The following is a 19,802-nucleotide window of genomic DNA, read 5'->3' on the forward strand; positions in this document are numbered from 1 at the left end:
ATGTCTATTTATCGTTTCCTTGTTTATCGGCAAAAGTACACACCTGATGGGACAAGACTTAACCCCTCCAGCCAATAATATGGTCTTCTGGTTAATTCGGTACACAGAAGACCCACCAGCAGCACTTTCCTTTAATAAAATTCAGCTTATAACCACTGACACCCCTCGAGCCGTCGGCGTCGTATTTTAGAGAAGACTGAAAAGGATAAAAACGCGAACCAAGTAATAAAGTTAGCTTACAACTTTACCAAAATGTAGTTGATGTGCTGCATGTGTGCCGACTTCAGAGGCTTTTAATACACATTTGTTATAGCTCTCAAGTTTTGTACCAGGTTCCGTAAATTTGCAGACAAACAGGTCATTATTATTTTGTCTTATTTTTAAACCGAGTTTGGCTACTGAAACGTTTTCTCCATTTCTCCATACCATACGGCACGTTAACCTGGTTTACTGGATAAAATTGCGCCAGGAAAACAGCAATTCTTTTGTTCTTTGTTAACCGGTTTAGCCAGCTGCTTAGTTTTGACAGTCGTGACTGTGTATTATTATTATTATTTTTTTTTTTTCTGTCGGTTAGTTTTATGAACATGTTTCAGTTTCACAAAGTGTGTAGTTAAAGTGGACCTCGGTGCTTTATGCTGCCTCCCGGTAAACTCGTGAATCCGACATCTGAAGTTGTAAGGAGCATTAAAGTGCTTTAGGTCCCAAGTAATAACAAAACACACCTTAATCCTAGCAAAGTATTTTAGCGGCTGTTGTTGAATTTTGGAAATCAAGCGGCGCAGAGCTGTCTCGGCAGCAGACGAAAGAGAAAGGAGAAATGGAGCCCAGATATGTAGTTGGTGATTCAAATTTTCTCACATGACTTTCATGCTCCGTGGCATCTGCGTCGCAAATGAAGCCTGACAAACAAACCCGTTTTCTCGGCTCCTTGTTTAGTGTGGTCGTTCACGTGAGCCTGCCTCGTAGTTGCGATATTTCCGGGAGTCATTAAACGCAGCGTGATATCACAGTCCGCTCAGCAGGTCTACTCCAACATTGAGACAAATGTCCCGCAGTGGATGTTTAAGTTGAGAGGACGCTGTTGTTTGATTCAGGTGAGTACAATTGTTTTCTTTATTTCCGCCGTTACAGTTAAGCATATCATGCCTGCTACAGGGTTGCCTGTTTATGTGAGATGTAGCTTTTTATTATTACTTTAGTCTGTGGTTCATATTTGACATGTAATGTGCTTCCTAGAGAAAATCATTTGCCTCTATGGCTTGCATTATTAAGGTACTAGACTATCTGATACAGATTAAACCATTAAATTGACTAATGGAGACTATTTTGGTGTTAGGTATCCTACTTTTTTATTTTATGGTGTGTTGTGTGTGTGTGTTACATGTGATGTACCTCCCATAGTAAACTTAATATGCTTGAGAAAAATCATTTGCCTCTATGGTTGAAGTTAGAAGAGTCATAGGCTATTTGATACAGATTAAATCATTAAGTTGAGTAATGGAGACTGAAATAGCCGAATGGAGGGTATGCAGCTTTGGCATTACCAGAGCATTTTAATTAACCCTGCTGTTCTGGTGTTTCTGTTTGGAGACTTGTGAGCTTTATATCAATGTGGAATGCTGTTTAGACCAAACAGAGAGCTTGTGGCTGCTGCTCGAAGCTCATCGATGTGATCAGTAAATGAGATGTGGTCGCTGGTGAAAGCAGGTGCAGTGTTGTCGGTGCTTTGTGCTACGCAGAGCTGTTGTGGAGCCCAGGGTCACATCAAAACCAGCACTGTGTTTGAATGAGTGACCACTTCAGGGACACCTAGAGTGTCTGGGCGCCTGTTAAACCTGCAGCGAGTCAGTGGTGCCTGTCACACACATAGAGCTGCTGTCAGTAACAACAAAGAGACCCTTCCCCTCTCAGCTACTTCAAAAGCCACTCTCTTCCTCTCTCTCTCTCTCTTTCACACACACACACACACACACACACACAAACACACCCTTTGATGAATAGAAGGTTTGGTGGAGGGCGAGTTTGACTTTACTCTCCCTGATGAAAGGTTTCAGAAAGGGCAGACCCGGAAAGGTCTCTGACACTGACACATTGGCACTTGACCTTCCTTGCATGTGTAAATGTGTGGGTGTGTGTGTGTGGGTGGGGTGCCATTTGAGTGCCCACAGGTGGTTAGAACGAATCCACCCCTTCATGTTATGCCACCCTGCTGCGTCCACTGGCCTACACATATATATATATATTTTTTTTAAAAAGTACCGAAAAGCTGATCATGAGTCAAAACAACAAACAGACTCATGTTTACTGTCCATAAATAACTTGAGTTTATTTCCCCAGAATGAACAGCTGAACACAAATACACTATGTTTGCTTTAATCTGGATATGGAACAGCACATTGCAGTTCATCGGCAGCAACGGGAATAGTAGGTTTTATAACCACAGATCAGCAGCTTGATTTAACAAAGACCGCAGTGTTGGAGCTGCCCAAATCCACTTACATTTACTGTATGGTTACAGTATGAGAGAGAAACACTATATATAATCCCTACTGGTTTACACAAGGACGTCAACACTTCAGCAAAATCCCAGTTTAACACCCGTAGAAACACATCAGAGATATAAATATGTGTGAAAAATGAACCTGTAAGTGAAATAAACAGTATGTCTGTTCTTGCTACTGTACTTGAATAGCTTTCTTGTATACTTTGACTCTAATTACATTAATTAAGGTTTTCAGGTAATAGCAAAAGAAAACTTCACTGTGGCAACTCAGCAGCCAAACTTTCACTCTTTAAATGAGCCACTGACACCAAACTAGATTTTTAGTCCTAGTAGTTTTACTTGGGCATCAGTAAAACTTCAGCAAAGATATGTGGAGTACTTCTGTTTTGGTGCTCTCTTCATTGCAGCCAGTTTAGTGAGCTTTGTTTCACATATTGTCGTGTTTGTCAAATCTCATGCTTGCAACAGTCCCACCTGTGAGGCGTGAAAAAGAAAAGAAAAAAAAAAAAAAAAACATCCCAGAGACAGGAAGTGTGGTTACAGCATCGTAAGTCAAACACAGGAAGCTTTACTTCTCCTGCATACACACAGGATCACTGAACAGGTTCAAACTGCACAAGACGCTGCACGAAAAGGTATGAATCTGCATTCACTGGAATATATGGAGTGTGTGTTTGTGTGTGTGTGTGTGTAGGTGGGTGGGCGTGGGAGTGTCAGTCTATATGTGCCTAAATATATAAGACTGTATGCTGATGATGAGATTCATTACAGAATGAAAATAGTGATAACTACAACTCCTTGTTCCAAAATGTTTGATAACACAAAATTGAATTTATTTATATCAACTAAGAATTTAGTAACTTAAATTCTTAGTTTGTTTGTTTGTTTATTAGTTTAGAATACAGAGACAGTGCACGTTAATAAACATTTCTGTAAACATGCCGGTTTAGCCAAGTTGGCTAATTTTCAACCGTAGTCTCTGGGGCAGGTGATTTGAGCACTACAATACTAAACTACATTTAAAAAGACAGTTCTATGCCTACTTATAGTTGATATAATTATATCACTTTCAGACTGGATAGCATGCATGGATAGCAAGTTAATCTATGTTTCTGTTCGGGTTGGTCCAAAATATCAGACTAATATTGGGCTTTTTTAAACTGGATATTCACCAGTCAATTTTGTCAGTATTCAGGGCTTTCACACACTCACAAGAACACTGAGTAACTTAAATTTTTTGGGACCTCGAGAATACAATTTTGCAGTAAACACTGAATACTTGGTATGGTAATGGTAAAATCTAATGGTATTAATGTAGGCATAAAATATCAGCGATCTGCAGCTTTATTACAAAAATATCAGTATCACCCCTCACCTTTCAGAAAGCCATATTAGTGGGATTCATTTCTATGTCTGTCGAGACAATAAAAAAAAAAAAAAAAAATCAAATGACATCATATTTCACAGGGTCAGTGGTGGTTAGGGCTCGGCTGCTGGAGGGTGACTTGTGCCAGACTGCGATGACGACGCCGAGGAGAACTGTAGAGTCAGGCACCTGGTCATGAATTCCCGATCAGCGTTTAGTATTACAGCTCTATTAATAGTGCCTCCCCAGTCTCCTCTCCAACACTAGGACTGTTGCACACACACACACACACACACACACATGCACAGCTCTCTGGCAGGCCTCAAATATCACAGCGACCCTCAGTGCTAAGTCAGAGTCTCCGCCATCAGACCTCTAACTGCAGCCTGGGTGTAGCACGGTGTGAGTCTGGGACTTCTTTATCTGGCTGATAACACAAAGCAGAGCTGGAGAGACACTGTGCTGAAGGCTCCTCAGGGAGACAGCTGGTGTTTACGAGCGCTGAAGGTATGCCCAGTTTTATTTTTGTGGTGGTTGAGAGAGCTGGTTCCATGTCTGTCAGTTTTCTCGGTTGGGTTTTCGAAGCGTGTTGGACTCGCAGGCGCTCTCAAACGTTTTCATGCCCCACCGCCCCAAATCATGGTACTCCGTTATTTGCTTAGATTTCGTCCTGGGTCACCACATGGGTGGAGTTGTTGATGTAGCGCTGAATTGTATAACTGCCATGTTAGTATGGTGAGAGTGAAACTTGTGGTTAGAAAAGACAGCCTTATTGATTCAGCTCTAGCAAATAAAACTGAAGTCATTTCTTATTTTTCTGTGGATGCTACCGAACTCGTGGGTTCCTCTCTTGCCCCACTTTGAGCCCCAGCTGGGTTAATGTTGGGTTTGTGTGTGTGTGCTAGTTCACAGCCTGCTTGTGTGGTTACTGATGAACCACCTCTGTTTCTCACTCCTTGCTTTCCTTTTACAGGGTGACTGACATCTGCCAATCAGGGCAGGGTGTTTGAAGCACCAAGGGTGGAAAACAGCCCACCCCAACCTGCCTCCTCCTCCTCCTCTTCCTCCTCCTCCTCTTCTATCCTCCCCTGCCAGCCCATCTTTCCCCCGGAGGAAAAAGGTTGGTCGGTGTGTGCTGCAGCAGAGGCAAAGGTGGGTGACGGCAACACCGACACACGCCGGCTTGCAAATCTGACGGAGAAACAGCAGCAGAGCTGGCACGTCACCGCGGCCTGACGCTGCTTTTGAAGGAGAGAGCATCCCAAAGTTCTCCAGAGGTTCCTCGCAGCTTGTGTGGAGCATTTTGCCGAGACCTGCAGCCATGTCACCTTTCCTGCGAATCGGTTTCTCCAACTTTGAGATCGATCCGGGTCTGGCCTACCATGAGGAGGTGCTGAACCCTTACTGCGCCGTCTACATGAAGGAGGCCGTTGAAACAGGTTACTTGTGTTTGTGTTTGTTTTTTGTGTGTGTACCACGCTGCTGTGGTTGTCTGTGGGAAGCCCTTCACCTGCACTGATGCTACTCAGAAATTTTGATCTGATATGTTTTATTAGTAATAGTACTCCTAGTTAGTTTAGTGTCCTGTCTAAATGCTGTTGGTATTTAGTGGTATAAAATAAACAAAATTAAAGTAATAATCTGCAACTTGTGTAATAAATACATGTTTTGCCACTTTGCTTTAGCACAGTAGAGATTCAACATAAAGCCAGTGCATGAGCTTTTATGTTTGCTGTCGTAAACACTTGGTGTCTGGTGGCTCTAACAGGAGACGCATCTCCTGGCACATAGGAAGTGATATATTTCACGTCACTGGAAGCAACAAAATAATTTTTTTAATGAATATGGGATGGTAGAATAAATACAGGAAGCTGTAGTCTACACTTACCTGCGTCTTTAGCCCTACCGTATGTTGGGCGAGTGCCAGCATATGCAAAACACCAAAGCAGTGGTCACATATCACAAAGGTGCCCCCCAAAAACTTGATTTTACTGAATGTTGGCACAGAAATTTGCTGTTTGTTTATAATTATAATGGTATTGGCCTTCATACTCTAAGCTGTACTGGTTGAGCTGCGATAGTTGTGTCCATGGACCGCTAGTGGGCTTTCAGGGGCTTGATTTATTACTTGTTACAATACAAAAAAATATGATTGAGCACTTAAATGTTTGATTTTAATCTCACCACTCTGAATCTATTTGTCTAAACATTTTTCATACTTACCAGACACCAGAAAATGTTTTTATATAAGGGGCCCTAAGCTGTAAAATCACTTCTAATGGGGGCCCCTGGGGATGTCAAAGCATCGAGCTGGGGCTTCACCGGCTCCATCAATGTAACAGTGTGTGAGGGTTGTGTGGTAGGATGAGAGGCAACGACAGATAAATATAGCACCATATGTGCGAGTGTGTCCATACATTTTTAAAACAACAAGCCTCTACATCCCCTCAGTTTTTAAGGTCTTCATTGCGGTTGGGTGACTCATGCCAGTATCTCAACTTTCAGCCAGTTTCCCAGAGCGATAAAGGACCAGACTAGGGGCCTTTGTTCTGCTTCTGACTATCTTTACCCACTGGTGAATATGAGTTCAGAGTAGTGCTAAAAACAGGCTGTCATTGAGAGGAAAAAGGACGGATCTGCTGTTTCTTTTCCTCTTCTGTAACCGCAAGACTGGCCCTGCAGTGTAGCAGAGGACCAGACAGCACAGTGAGGCTGTGTGTGTGTGTGTGTGTGTCTGCATGCAATACACGTCTGTTTAATCTATTGACTCACTGGAAGGACTACGTCACTTAGTTTCATTTCACTGTAGTAAGGTCAAATCTTGCTGCTAGTTATGTAGTACTAATTGCACTGCAACATTTTGGAAATTACTCTTAATTATTGACTGAACAGACAACAAATCATTTAGTTTTTTGTGATATTATTGATAATATTACTACAACTACCTGTGTTCAATTCAATGAAAATATCCCAATGTTTTCAATTCAGGTTAAGGGCTTTCCACACCAGCTAGTGTAGTATTGGTTAAATCTACAGTGAATATGCAATCAAACTGTAACATCTGTCATATCAGAGGTGGACGACAGTCCTGCTGATTTCTGATTTTTAAAAAGACAATATTTATTATTTTCATTAATCTCCCAGCAGCTATCAGAGGATATCAATGGCTTAATTGAATCCTTAAGAGAGTGTTCTGCTGCTGCATGTCACATCAGGTCAGCTTTAGTTTCTTTTTGACTGCTGTGGTGCCACTGAGCTTCTGTTAAGAGCTGATGATGAAGAGCTGACTGGCTAATAGGCACTTTGGCTCTTTTTGAATCATGTGCAGCTGATTTCATCTTTTCAAATAAGGCATCGATCAGCTTTTTTCATCACTGGGACTTCAAGTGAAGTCCTCCAGAGAGTGTTTCTCGGCTGTCTGGCTCTCTTCCAAGCAAAGTGATTCAGTTTTGATGATTTTGTATTTTAATGCTTGCGATAAGAATAGAGCACTTTGTTATGTTTCACACACCGACTGTTTGAGAGTATCTATCGAGAGAATCTGAAGATTAAGTTGTCACAATACCAGACCTTGACTGGCTGATAACAGCAGCTCCTCTAACTCAAATGAGATAAATCGCCTAGAGTGGGCTTTCAAGTTGAAATTATGTAAATTGGCCCGATTGGAAGCATTTTGCTAGTGAGGGAGCCCAAAGCTACCATTTAAAATGACTTTTCAAAAATTCAAATTTAACCAGTGAACCAAAATCATAACCGTTTCTAACCATTTGCAATCTTTGACTGTGCACACAAATAGAAGGAAATTTGAATTGCCTTAAAAAAAAAAAAAAACAGAGCCATTAAGCAGAGACATAAAAGCACAGCCAAATGTAAATGTCAGTTTCTGTGCAGAGAACTACACAGGAACTGTGAGTAGTGGCTGGCACAAGAAACACGTCACCTCTTGCTGAGAATAGAGCAGCTTGGAAACTTTCAAAAAAAAAAAAAAAGAAAAAGAAAAAAAGAAAAAAGAAAAAAAAAGAAAAAAAATACACACAATGTGATGTATGCGTCTGGGGAGAAACAGACATATTTTCCTCTCTGGGAGGTTTAATCAGCGTCGACAGCAGCTGGCAGGGCTGCTGGACACACATGCGATGAGCCGATGATGGAGGGGCCTGCAGATCGCATTGGGAGCAAAAAGCTTAGTGAGCTTTATTGTCAAAACAGCAGGATGGCATGTGGGTGTTATGTAAGTGGATATATGGGATGTTATTGCAGTAATCAGCAGATGCCAATTATCAGGGCCAGGAGGTTTTTTTTTGTTTTTTTTTTTCTGCGCGAGGAAATCTCTTTTCAGTGTGACACAATCACACAGAGTGGAGGACCAGGTGGCCGAAAGCTCAGAACTGCAGCGAAAAATGGAATTCCAGCTGAACGCGTGTTTCTTCCACGCAGCATTTCATTTCATACAGCACGAGGTCAAATTCAGAGTGTGCAAACCGCTTCTGTGCTCTTGAATGTATTTAATTTGGCAGATAGTTTCTTACAATCCATATCTACACACCTCGAAACTTTCCGTTCATATGTGCAGTGACTGTCAGGCATGCAAATGAAATGTAAATTCACATACGTCTTCACATTCACATTGTATGTCCATTTGTGACTGATTGGTATTCAGTGCACATATCCCTTTATTTATATGTCTCACACAGTTTTCCCTATTGTATTTTATTCACGCATTAGGTTTCACGTGTTATTTATTCCTTGATTCATTACGCTCTATTGTTGTTATTTTGCCCATAATGCTACAGCTCGTTTTTTCCATACTTTTCAGTGTGAATAGTGACTTCAATTTGAGTTGCAATCATCTGTGCATTATGTTTGATAAGCTCCATTTGATGTATTATTTATTTTCTATTTACTTTGCTGTTTTTCTACTAATCAGATTTCCCTGTTATAAGCTATTTGGCAAGATTTCTGTGCAAAAATCACACCAGTCTCGTCGGCCTAAATCACAAACTGGAGCTGACAGGACTGTGTCTTACCAGTCTAAATTATGATGGCATAGATTCACCCTGTTTGCCCAAATTGAAATCAAGTGTGTGCTATGCTCTGTACACTTATCCAGCTCCAGAGAAAGCTTTATTTGAACCTCTTCACCGCCTCCGCCTCCATAAAACATTAATAATACTGCACAGCGCAGATGATCTGTGTGAAAACCACGCCCAGCTGAGCCGCTCCACCCAAACAAATGCCCCAAAACTAGTTTAACACCAGATGAAATGTATCTTAGTGGCAGCCCAAAAATAGGGCCTTTTGTTTACTGACGTCACATCCCATAATATCTTCAAATTCAAACAATTATTTCGGACAGCATGTGAAACGTACCTGTATGTGGCTTGAACATTTTGTTGGATTTTATACCTGCTGGTTTCTCCTCCCTAGAGAAGGGTCAGGTGTACAAGCAGAAGAAGCCCACCATGTACCCGCCGTGGAGCACCACGTTTGACGCCCACGTCCACCGGGGGCGCGTCATGCACGTCATGGTGAAGGACCGCACGGCCGAGCTCAAGTCTGAGGCCACCGTGGCCCTGGACACGCTGGCATCACGCTGCAAGAAGGAGAATGGCAAGCTGGAGATCTGGGTGAGCCCAATGTGTGTGTGTGTGTGTGTGTTGAGCCCTTACTTGGATTTCTTTTGATGAAATTTGCAGGTACTGTCTGCTTCTTTGTCATTAACCTAACCGATAACCTGTTTCAACCCACAGAAGCTGTTTTTTTGAAATTGTGAATATAAGTGTGAAGTGTGTGTGCATGTGTGAGCCCTGTAAGTGTGAAACTGAACACTTTGGCTCGAGGTGCATCTTGTGTAGCACACACTGGCGTTGGCCATTTAGTCAAAGCTCACTCATTATGTCTGATGCAATGCAATATGCATTCAGTTCATGATGTGGGTCTTTAAGCTGTCTAACTAGTACCCAGTTTACATCACCCACTGAAAACAGACTATATTTGGCACAGATTTGCACACACCACATATGTATATAACACTGTATTTTATTTTAGAAATTTACATCAGATAAATAGACAATTGTTTTCTATAGAGGCTTCATGCCGACTGCTCTGAGCCAAATAAAATAAATACGATGAATTTAAATAACATAAAATAAAATAAAATGAATGTGAAATTTTGCTTCCACTCTAGCTCTGTGTATGTGTGTGTGTGTGTGTGTGTGTCTGTGTGTGTGTAGGTGTGTGTGTGTGTGTGTGTCTCAAGAAGTCAAGAAGTATCATCAACCTGCCTTCGTGTTCTTCCTCTTTCAGTCTCAATATTTTTCTGATGAATTCCCTCCTTGTCCCTCATTCTTAAGAAATGTTGCATTAGCCTCTCTGTCTCTTTCCTTCTTTTTTTTCAGCTGGAGTTGAAGCCACAGGGCCGACTGCTGATGGAGGCTAAATATTATCTGGAGAAAAGCGGTAAGTAGTTCAAACGTCTGAAGCCAAGCCCGCTGCTGCCCCAAGTATGACTTAACACAAAGGGCTTGGAGCTGGAAAGGAGTTGTGCACATCATGTTGAAGCTCCCTGTGGCAGCTTTTTAGCATTAAAAAAAGCCTTTGATGAAAACCTCACCGAATTAAATCAGTTTACCAAATATGAAAAATGAAAGGAATAAGTATTTTGGCTTTTTAAATGCTTCCATCTTTGGTGGTAATTGCTTTATACGTCCTATGGATCACCTGTCAATCAAACAGCGTGTCCAGCATCGTGTAAGTTGGATTTTCTGTTGATGGAGTTTGTGAAGGTTGTTTCCTTTGTTTGTTCAGCCATGGTGGCTATTTCTGTCCATTGCCAGCTACCAATTAAGTATATCATCTGTCTAAGAAAGCAGACTATTTATGGCGTGCACAAAACACTTTTGAACCACCTGATCATTTGCACCAACAAGTTTAAATGAGCCCTAAGTCTTACAGTGTAATTACATATTCTCGAGCTAAAAATAGGAGTTGGGAGCCTTTGCCTTGGCTGCTTATAAGCCCTGCAAATGGGTATGCGTGCTGCTTCAGATCCCATTCACTGGGGCTTTCGTGATATTAACACCATGCCAAGTCCAGGGGAGCCTAAAAGAACCCGACGGCCTCTCATCTCTCTGTGCATCTACACTGAGAAAATAACAAGAGGTGACACAGCGACTGGTGCACAGTGATGATTTACTCTCTAGATATACTCCTCTATTTCATACACTCACACACACTCACTCAGAATCAGGCATAAAAGGCACTCCTGCCTTTGCTGGTGTATTGAATTTGAAGCTGTCAGTGCGGGTGGATAAATGCTTGTGGGCTTGTCAGGCAGGAAATCAGCAAAAGCCCCTATTCCTCTTAAATACACACACACACACATGCACGGATGCCCACCCACACACACGCGCACACACACACAGTCACGTACACATACACAAAGACAGACAGGCGGGGGAAATGTAGCAGCTAATGTAATAACAGCCAGATAATGTAATAAATTACCATAATGCATTAATTTGCCCCTTTAAATGTAAAATGCAGTCTGATATAATGCTATAATTACATTAACCAGGAATTATTTTACACAATTCAGCTGCTTATGTAATGTTAATATTGACTAATAAAGTAATAACATGCTAAAATAAGAGGATTGTAATAACCTAAACTATGTGGAGGGATATTTTTTATTACATTTAGACCAGTTATTGCATCATTTGTTGCCTCAGCGCTTTTCCTGTTATGTATTTTACCTGTTTAGTGATGACAACATAGACTCCAAAATCCTCATGTGGAGCGTCCATCCAAAGTAAGAAGAGTCACATTTTAGTTCTAGAGGTCTGCTAGCATTTTTTATTGTTTGGCCTGTGCCTTCTGAAAAAAATAAGAAAAGAAATATTATTTACTGAATATAGCTGATCTAGCCAGGTTTATTTTTGGAACCATTTTCCCTGAGCCATTCGTTAGCTGCACAGCCCGGTGCTTTATCAGCCGAAATCACAAAATGGGGCAGTAACAGAAGAGCGTTGCATCCTCACCAACCGAGGATGTAGTTTAACCCGCGTGAAATTCTGGTGTCGGGTTTGTACAGTTCTCTGCCAACAGGAAGTTATGAATTGAAGCCTAAGAGCAAAATCGAAGCTGAGTCAAACTGGGTGTGCAAGTTTTTCAACCTATTTGAGCTGCTGATTTTGGAGTCGCCATCCAGCCTTAAAGGGGAAAGGCAGTCCAAAAACTCTTTAGTACTCCTTTGATTTGTCCTTTTTCTACCTGTCAGATGCCACAGGTCAGAGTGAGGGAGATGCGGAGTCCGAGCGGGAGAGAGAGGGGATGTTTGCCCTCCATCAGCGGCGCGGCGCCATCAAACAGGCCAAGATTCACGTCGTCAAATGTCACGAGTTCAGCGCCACCTTCTTCCCTCAGCCGACCTTCTGCTCCGTCTGCAAAGAGTTTGTCTGGTACGGACCCGAGTTACACGTTACCATTTCAGTGACGGAGCGTCAAAGGTGTTTGCAGGTGATGACTTCCCTTGTGTTTTTCTCTCCACCTCAGGGGGCTTAACAAGCAGGGCTACCAGTGCAGACGTGAGTACTTTTCCACTGTCCCTGTGTTTTGTCAGGCTGACATTATACCATCATACCCCTCCTCTACACCGTCTCACCCTGCTGTCTCTCCTCTTGTAGAGTGCAATGCAGCTATCCACAAGAAATGCATAGACAAAGTTATCGCCAAGTGCACCGGCTCAGCGGTCAACAGCAAAGAAACAATGGTAAGGCTTGTCAATTGTTCGCGAAATACAATCTGCCTTATAGTGATTTGGAGACTCTTACACGCTCCTTTTCACATACAATGCTCTGTAACAATGGGTCAATTCTTTCCAGCAGTCAGAGGTAATTTCTGTGGTGGCTGATATGTGTAAGGAGATTTGTAAACTTGTGGTTACAACACTTACTAATCAAATAGTCACCTCATAGAGACGTATCATTACATGGCATTTTCGCCTCGTCTCCCTTCCTGCCTGCCCTTGTTTCATTTCCTCCTCAGCCACATTGCCCGCTGTTTTCATACGTGTGAAGCCTATACAAAATGCAGAAGCTCATGCTGTGGTGTATAGCATGCAGAGAACCACCCACTCGTTGGTTCCAGGAAGTGTTCTTATCATTACCTTTTAGCATCATATATTTAACCCCCTCAGCTCCTATGCTCCCTTAAATTTCCCCTTAAGCAGCTGCAGAGTTACAGTAGAATTGTTTTCTGCATTTACATATACATACATATATATTCTACATACATTTCTTCATCGTGGCTGCATCACACTTATATTGAGTGAAATATTCAAACCCAAGATGCCATTGTTTTCTGGCTGCAGCGTCACATCAGCTAGAAAATATATAGATGTCTTGTGCATCATTTCTCTGTAATGCAGCAGGACATATTTGGGATCTTTTACACCTTAGGATCTCAACTAGAGTCTACAGTAAGAGGTGAATAAAATAAAATATACACTTAAATGTGCATTCAGGTGAGAGTGTGTGTTCTCTGTGTGTTGCAGATTCACAAGGAGCGCTTCAAGATCGACATGCCCCACAGGTTCAAAGTTTACAACTACAAAAGTCCCACTTTCTGTGAACACTGTGGGACTCTGCTGTGGGGGCTCGCCAAGCAGGGGCTCAAATGTGAGGGTGAGACACCTTTCAAACAGTTTCATGACGTCACCACTTAGCAGCCCTAAATTTCTGAGAAGCTAAAAGTTGAAGTTGAAAGCTGATGATACATATTTTTGGACAGGATAGTTGAATGAATCATGGCTTAGCAATGTTTTATGTTTTTTTTTTCTTTCCCAAAGTTGCCTTCCATTCATTTTCACCAGACACCAACTGGGTGAGCTCTGAGCACACAAGCAAGATGGCTTAAGGTTTAAGTCTGGCGAAAATGAATGAAAGGTTTAAAATATGAGCTGAATCACACTTTTCAAACAGTTAGCTGTCTTTTGTGTACTTTTTTCTTTCAGGGTGAAGCAGGAATATTCCAGTAAAAATCTGTAAAAATCTGGCTTGTGCATATGTGCTACAAAAAACTGTTAAACTCTGATCATAAATATGCTTAGTATCATTGCTTACAAATGCATTTCATTAGATGGATAATGTCTACAATGATGACAGTGATTTCAAATGGCTTATTTGATCTCATTGTGTCATATATGTGATTATGCATACTGAGGAGTAGCTGATCCTGTGTTTGATTGTGTGTTTTCTGTGCAGAGTGTAGCATGAACGTCCACCATAAATGCCAGAAGAAAGTGGCCAACCTCTGTGGGGTCAACCAAAAGCTGATGGCTGAAGCTCTGGCGATGATCGAGAGCAAACAGCAGGTCAGTGTCCCGGCCTGGAATGAAAATGTTCAGAGAAATTACAACTGTGAAAATGATAAATGATTAGAACGCGACATCTGTGATTGATCATGTTTGCTGTGACCCAGAAATAGATCAATATGCCAGGCTGATGTTTACCTTATATCAAAAATCTGATATCGTCCGTCAGTGTCATCCAACTTGCATAGCAAAATTTCATTAGTCCTGCTTTCAATGGAGAGTTTTAATATCCACTGTCGGTCTAAATGCTGTTTTAGAGGCTTTTCCACCCTGATAAGGATGCCATTTGGGGAGAAGATAATTAAAGATAATAAATGTCAACTTATGGCCGTTGGCGCCTCAGTCTGACCTTGGTAATGCCTCTCTCCTATAGGCCAGAAGCACCAGAGACAGTGATATCATTGGTCGAGAGGGTCCAGTTGGTGTAGGTCAGGCGGGAGTGGTTCGAGCCCCGTCAGGGTTGGTGACGGGTTTACCTGCCACAGCAACTCCTGCACGCAAAGGTAAGGCCAAACATATGGCAGCTTTCAATCACATTCACTCTATTCACTACACTGCCTGCACCTCAAACTGGTTTAGCTACACAGGTCCAAACTCTTATCAAGTGCATTTATTGTTCCTCATAGGCTTTTGATATCGCATCCCTCCTTGTTGACTTCTTTCCTGCCCCTTCGTCCCTCTTTTGTCCCTCCAGAGCTGCAGGGCATATCATGGGACAGTCCAGCAGACGTCAGCAAGCCGGTGGCCGAGCAGGACAAAGACGACGAGCCCCTGTACGCTGTTCCCAGGAAGGAGCACCAACACAAGTTCACCATCGACAACTTCGTCCTGCACAAGATGCTTGGCAAAGGCAGCTTTGGCAAGGTGCTGGTGATGAATAAGATGAAACGTCTCTGTTAGGAAACCGGGCGGCGGCGGCAGCAAAGAATAAGATGCAGATAAGAAAAGAGTCAATAGCAAATACCGAGGATTATACAAAGAATAATTACCACAAAACGTACTAAAGACGGGCTTCATCGTGCTAACAGAGATCTCCTGTTGGTTGTTCCAGAGAGAAATTCTCTCTGTGTTGACGTTGGCCGATTTCCAGGTTAACAGATGTTTGAAATCTACAAATGTGAAGCATACACACGTGGTGCATAAATGTGTGTTGTTGGCTGTTTACAGAGCAGATGTGTGAGTGTGCATCATTATTAGTTTTTCATCAGATTTACAGATGGAAGAAAATATGTACACCAGTGTTCATTGTTGGGTATTTACATTAGTGAAGATTGGCCTGACTGAAGAGAGAGATGTAGGTAGAGTGGAAAAAGAAGGGAGAAAGCTATGAATGAACAACAGAGAATAGAGAACAATTGAGAGGAAATAGTTATTACCAACCTGTCAAGTATCACAAGGACCGAGTCTTCCAGGAAACACTCAACACACACCTTGGTAGCTAGTTTTGATCTGACAGTAAGCCCTTAGTGAGACTGCTTAGTGAGAATGCTTAGTGAGAATGAAAGACGAGAGAGGAGATGGCATCCACCAAAGGCCTTGATCATGACTGAAATGCACTTTAGCCTCCCTCTAATTGCACTTTATCTTGCAAGACTTGCACTGAATTCACTGCTCTGTGCTCACTAACAGCTGTTGTACAAGTCATAGAAATTAAAAACTCTTCATATGCCACTGAATGAGGTTTGCGTTCATGGATGTTCCACAAAGACATCACTGATTTCTGGTTGCTTTGATGTTGATGTTTCGAGCAGGAATGCAAACAAAGATGGAAAGAAAACCTGAAGTGCACAGCGGCAGCGGCAGTTTTCAGTTTTGTTCTCGGTGTGTTTCCAGGTGTTTCTGGCGGAGCTGAAAGGCACCGGGCAGTTCTTTGCGGTTAAAGCCCTGAAGAAAGACGTGGTCCTGATGGACGATGACGTGGAGTGCACCATGGTGGAGAGGAGGGTCCTCTCTCTAGCCTGGGAACATCCCTTCCTCACACACCTCTACTGCACCTTCCAGACCAAGGTAATAACCACACACACCCAGACATACACACTGTCACTGCTCCCTCCTCCTCCTCCTCCTCCTCAGCCAGTTCTCTGACCAGTCTATCTTATTTTTTTATTTTTTTTCCTTCAGGAGAACCTGTTCTTTGTGATGGAGTATCTGAACGGGGGTGACCTCATGTTCCACATTCAGACCTGCCACAAGTTTGATCTTCCCAGATCCACGTATGTCAGCCATAATCACACCACATGATCGTTGCATGCATTCTCACCATACAATTTACAGCCAGCCTCTTGTTATTTCCTGGTTTGAGCTTTGTGAATTTAAAGGACAAGTGCCCCCTTCTGCCTTCCTCTTCACCGGCTTAATGCTTCAACTTCGTGCTGCAGGTTCTGTACATAAACGGATCAAAATATCCGAAGTCACACAAATGCCTCCTCTGTGCATTGACAGAAAAAGTTTATTCAAAGTTTACCTTGTAGCTGAAAGTCTGCAGCTTCGCCACATCTTCAAATTGGAGGTGAAAACAATCCAAATAATCCAACAGGAGCCCTGTTTCTCTCATTTTCATAAAAAAAAAAAAAAAAAACACTTTTTCTTTTCTTTCGGCCTCTAGAAGTGATCTGCTGGGGGGAGGCATGGTTTCGTGTGTTTACAATTGGAGTTTGGGCTCTCAACACCCTGTAATAGTCAGAAAATTGCTTTGTGCATCTTTAAGTAATTACCAAATCCACGAACGGCAGGTTGTATCCCTGTATGTACATTTTTCATGTCATACATATCAGTTAAGACTCCCTTCCCAATGTGTTTCAACCAGCTCTTTGCTGAAGATGGTTGTGGTGCTGGATGTGGTGCATTAAGGCTTTCCATTGGTTCTTGTCCTTTGTTTTGGAGTGGCACTTCAGCTGTCCAATGCATCATGGAGGACACGAGAATGAACAAAAGCTGCTATAGCCTCTGTCTTCTCTCTGTGTGTGTCTTCCTGCAGGTTCTACGCGGCTGAGATCATCTGCGGGCTCCAGTTCCTGCACTCTAAAGGAATCGTATACAGGTAGCTGATACACAGTGCGATAAAAGGCACAACGGGAGACGGCTCTCTGTGGTTTTCCCTCATGCTTCCTTGATCCTCTGTTCCTCTGCAGGGATCTGAAACTAGATAATGTGCTGCTGGACTCGGAGGGCCACATAAAGATAGCAGATTTTGGCATGTGTAAGGAGAACATGCAGGAGGACTCGAGGACCTCCACTTTCTGTGGGACGCCGGACTACATCGCCCCAGAGGTGAACGCGCACACCTTTTTATAATGGAAACACACATTTGCATTAATTGTAGATTAGGGCTTGATGATATATCAGGCCATTATTGTCCAGGCCAATATGATGGATATGATGCACTTTATGATTCTCATTCTATTTTGCATAATCTCAATCTTAATATTATCTGCCATTAAAACCCCATCCGACCTTATTGCCATTACTTATAGCCACAAACATCTAGCTGCATATTGTAACAAGCATTTTGTATGAGTCACAACTGTGTGTGTGTGCGTGTTAGATCCTGCTGGGTCAGAAGTACAACAGCTCAGTGGACTGGTGGTCGTTTGGCGTGCTGCTGTATGAGATGCTGATTGGTCAGTCTCCGTTCCACGGTCGAGACGAAGAGGAGCTGTTTCAGTCCATCCGCACCGATGACCCCTGTTACCCCCGCTGGCTGACCAAGGACGCCAGAGATATCCTGGTCAAGGTCAGTGTGTGCGTGTGTGTGTATGTGTGTGTGTGTGTGTGTGTGTGTGTGTGTGTAGTTTCCCATGACACCTCAGAGCAGGATAACTTGTTTTCCTCGCTTGTAAATGATCAGGAGAGGAGTAAAGGGCTGAATACAAAGAACAAATGAGGGAAGTGGGTGCAGTATGGATGTGTAACACTGTCATTTAGCTAAATGAAGGCTGATTGATACGATAATAGTGATTCAAGCTGTATCCAGTTCATTAAAGCTTAACGTTGCTGGTCTAAACACTGTGTGACTGGTGGCTCTTTCCTGGAAGAAAATCCTCTGGCAAACAAGAAGTGCTACGTTTTGTTTTATGTTTTCCAGTTTGTTTGGAATAAACAAAAAAAAAACAAAAAAAAAACTGGGCAATTCAAACTGTTCAAGCAAAACAAACAAACAAACAAACAAAAAACAGACAAATTTCAAGGAAAACCCTAGTATAAAAGGCACTTACCATCAAAAATGGGCACTTTTTTAAAAAAATGAGGTTCTTGCAAATTGAGACAGATATCATAAGAAGATTTCGGTTTTACTTCTTGATTGACTGGTAATTGCAACACAGTTACTGATAATGAAACTTGTAACACTGCTTGTTACTGGAAAAAATGATTCTCACACCTTATCCCTTGGCCTGTATGTGTGCGTGTGTGTGTGTTTGTGTGTGCGTAAAGCGGTCACATGTGTAACGTCAGCTCTGATGTGTTTGCTCTCCAGCTGTTTGTTCGGGAGCCTGAGCAGCGCCTCGGGATAAAGGGCAACATCAGGCATCACAGCTTCTTCAGTGGCACCGACTGGACCGCCCTGGAGCAACGGAAGGTGGAGCCGCCCTTCAGGCCAACTGTGGTCAGTACAGTCACTGACGATCCACTGTGTGTTAATTTGGGAAGAGAGGACAGTGTCTTAAAATGCAGATAACATGCTGAGCATTAAATAGTGTCTCTCCCACCCTCACAGAAATCGCCTAGCGACTGCAGTAACTTTGACAAGGAGTTCATCAACGAGAAGCCCAGGCTGTCGTGTGCCGACCGCACCCTCATCAACAGTGTTGACCAGACCATGTTCAAAAACTTCTCCTTCGTCAACCCTGGGATAAATCGTATTAAAGGAGTCTGACTGCCTGACAGACAATCTACAACCTACCAGCAAGCCGCTCACACAGCACTTACTATAACACAGAGACAGTAGACCATGAATGTGACAAAACTCAGCTGTAACAAACCCACAACCTCACCATAATCACTAAAGGGGGGGGGGGGGGGGGCGTCCCGGTGGATCAGCAGGGTAAGAAGCGCAGTCCAGCTGGGGCTGTGGCACGTCATCTCTCTCCCCAGTTTCTCCTGTCTCTTTCCACTTTCAGCTGTCTGATGAAGGTAAAAAGGCTGAAAAAATAATCTTGAGAAAATCCCAACAGTGACCACTAATCCTAGAGAAAGAGGTGGAGAGGATTTCCACAGATTAATTCACAAAGAAATTGTTAACAATTGAACTGAAGTGTATTACAGTTCATGTTGAAATGCACGATGAGGCATTGCAAGCAGGTAGTAATCCAGAGCTAAAACTTTCTCATGGTAAAATCATCAAACATCATTAGACAAACATGAGAAACATGTCAAAGACTGATCATGTCATACACACTGCTCTTATAATGCCTCATAATGAGCCCCATTTCAAGTAAAGCTTTCTGAGATATTTTGTCACACCTGATTTTTTCAAAACTAAGCGCTGGTTAACCGGCCAGTCTGCTGTAGATCTGCTGTTTTGCCAAACCAAAAGTTTTTTGTTTTTTTTTTGTTTTTTT

At 42.6% G+C, this 19,802-nt stretch overlaps 1 protein-coding gene across 2 annotated transcripts; it reads left to right on the forward strand.

The window, feature by feature from the left end:
* Nucleotides 1–1,022: 1,022 nt before the first annotated feature.
* On the forward strand, nt 1,023–19,408 carry prkcq (protein kinase C, theta). 2 transcript variants are annotated; one of them, XM_030046318.1, is made up of 18 exons: nt 1,023–1,097; nt 4,846–5,311; nt 9,300–9,499; nt 10,271–10,331; nt 12,151–12,331; nt 12,426–12,457; nt 12,557–12,642; nt 13,426–13,555; nt 14,135–14,244; nt 14,618–14,747; nt 14,939–15,108; nt 16,078–16,251; nt 16,366–16,457; nt 17,222–17,284; nt 17,376–17,514; nt 17,789–17,977; nt 18,719–18,847; nt 18,959–19,408. In XM_030046318.1, the coding sequence occupies exons 2-18, from the start codon at nt 5,194–5,196 to the stop codon at nt 19,115–19,117; spliced, it is 2,163 nt and encodes a 720-aa protein (XP_029902178.1). In that variant the 5' UTR covers nt 1,023–1,097; nt 4,846–5,193; the 3' UTR covers nt 19,118–19,408. The 2 variants fall into 2 exon arrangements, with proteins under 2 accessions (XP_029902178.1, XP_029902179.1); XM_030046319.1 differs by lacking the exon at nt 1,023–1,097 and adding an exon at nt 3,105–3,141.
* Nucleotides 19,409–19,802: the final 394 nt, after the last annotated feature.

This window comes from Myripristis murdjan, chromosome 23, assembly GCF_902150065.1.
Source record: "Myripristis murdjan chromosome 23, fMyrMur1.1, whole genome shotgun sequence".
NCBI lineage: Eukaryota > Metazoa > Chordata > Actinopteri > Holocentriformes > Holocentridae > Myripristis > Myripristis murdjan.

What these genes read in the sequence shown, in the direction of transcription:
- prkcq (XM_030046318.1), top strand. Translation starts at nt 5,194, where the DNA reads ATGTCACCTTTCCTGCGAATCGGTTTCTCCAACTTTGAGATCGATCCG. An exon ending in ATGGCAAGCTGGAGATCTGG is followed by an intron (nt 9,500 to 10,270) that starts GTGAGCCCAATG and finishes CTTTTTTTTCAG; the next exon opens with CTGGAGTTGAAGCCACAGGG. An exon ending in GCAGGGGCTCAAATGTGAGG is followed by an intron (nt 13,556 to 14,134) that starts GTGAGACACCTT and finishes TTTTCTGTGCAG; the next exon opens with AGTGTAGCATGAACGTCCAC.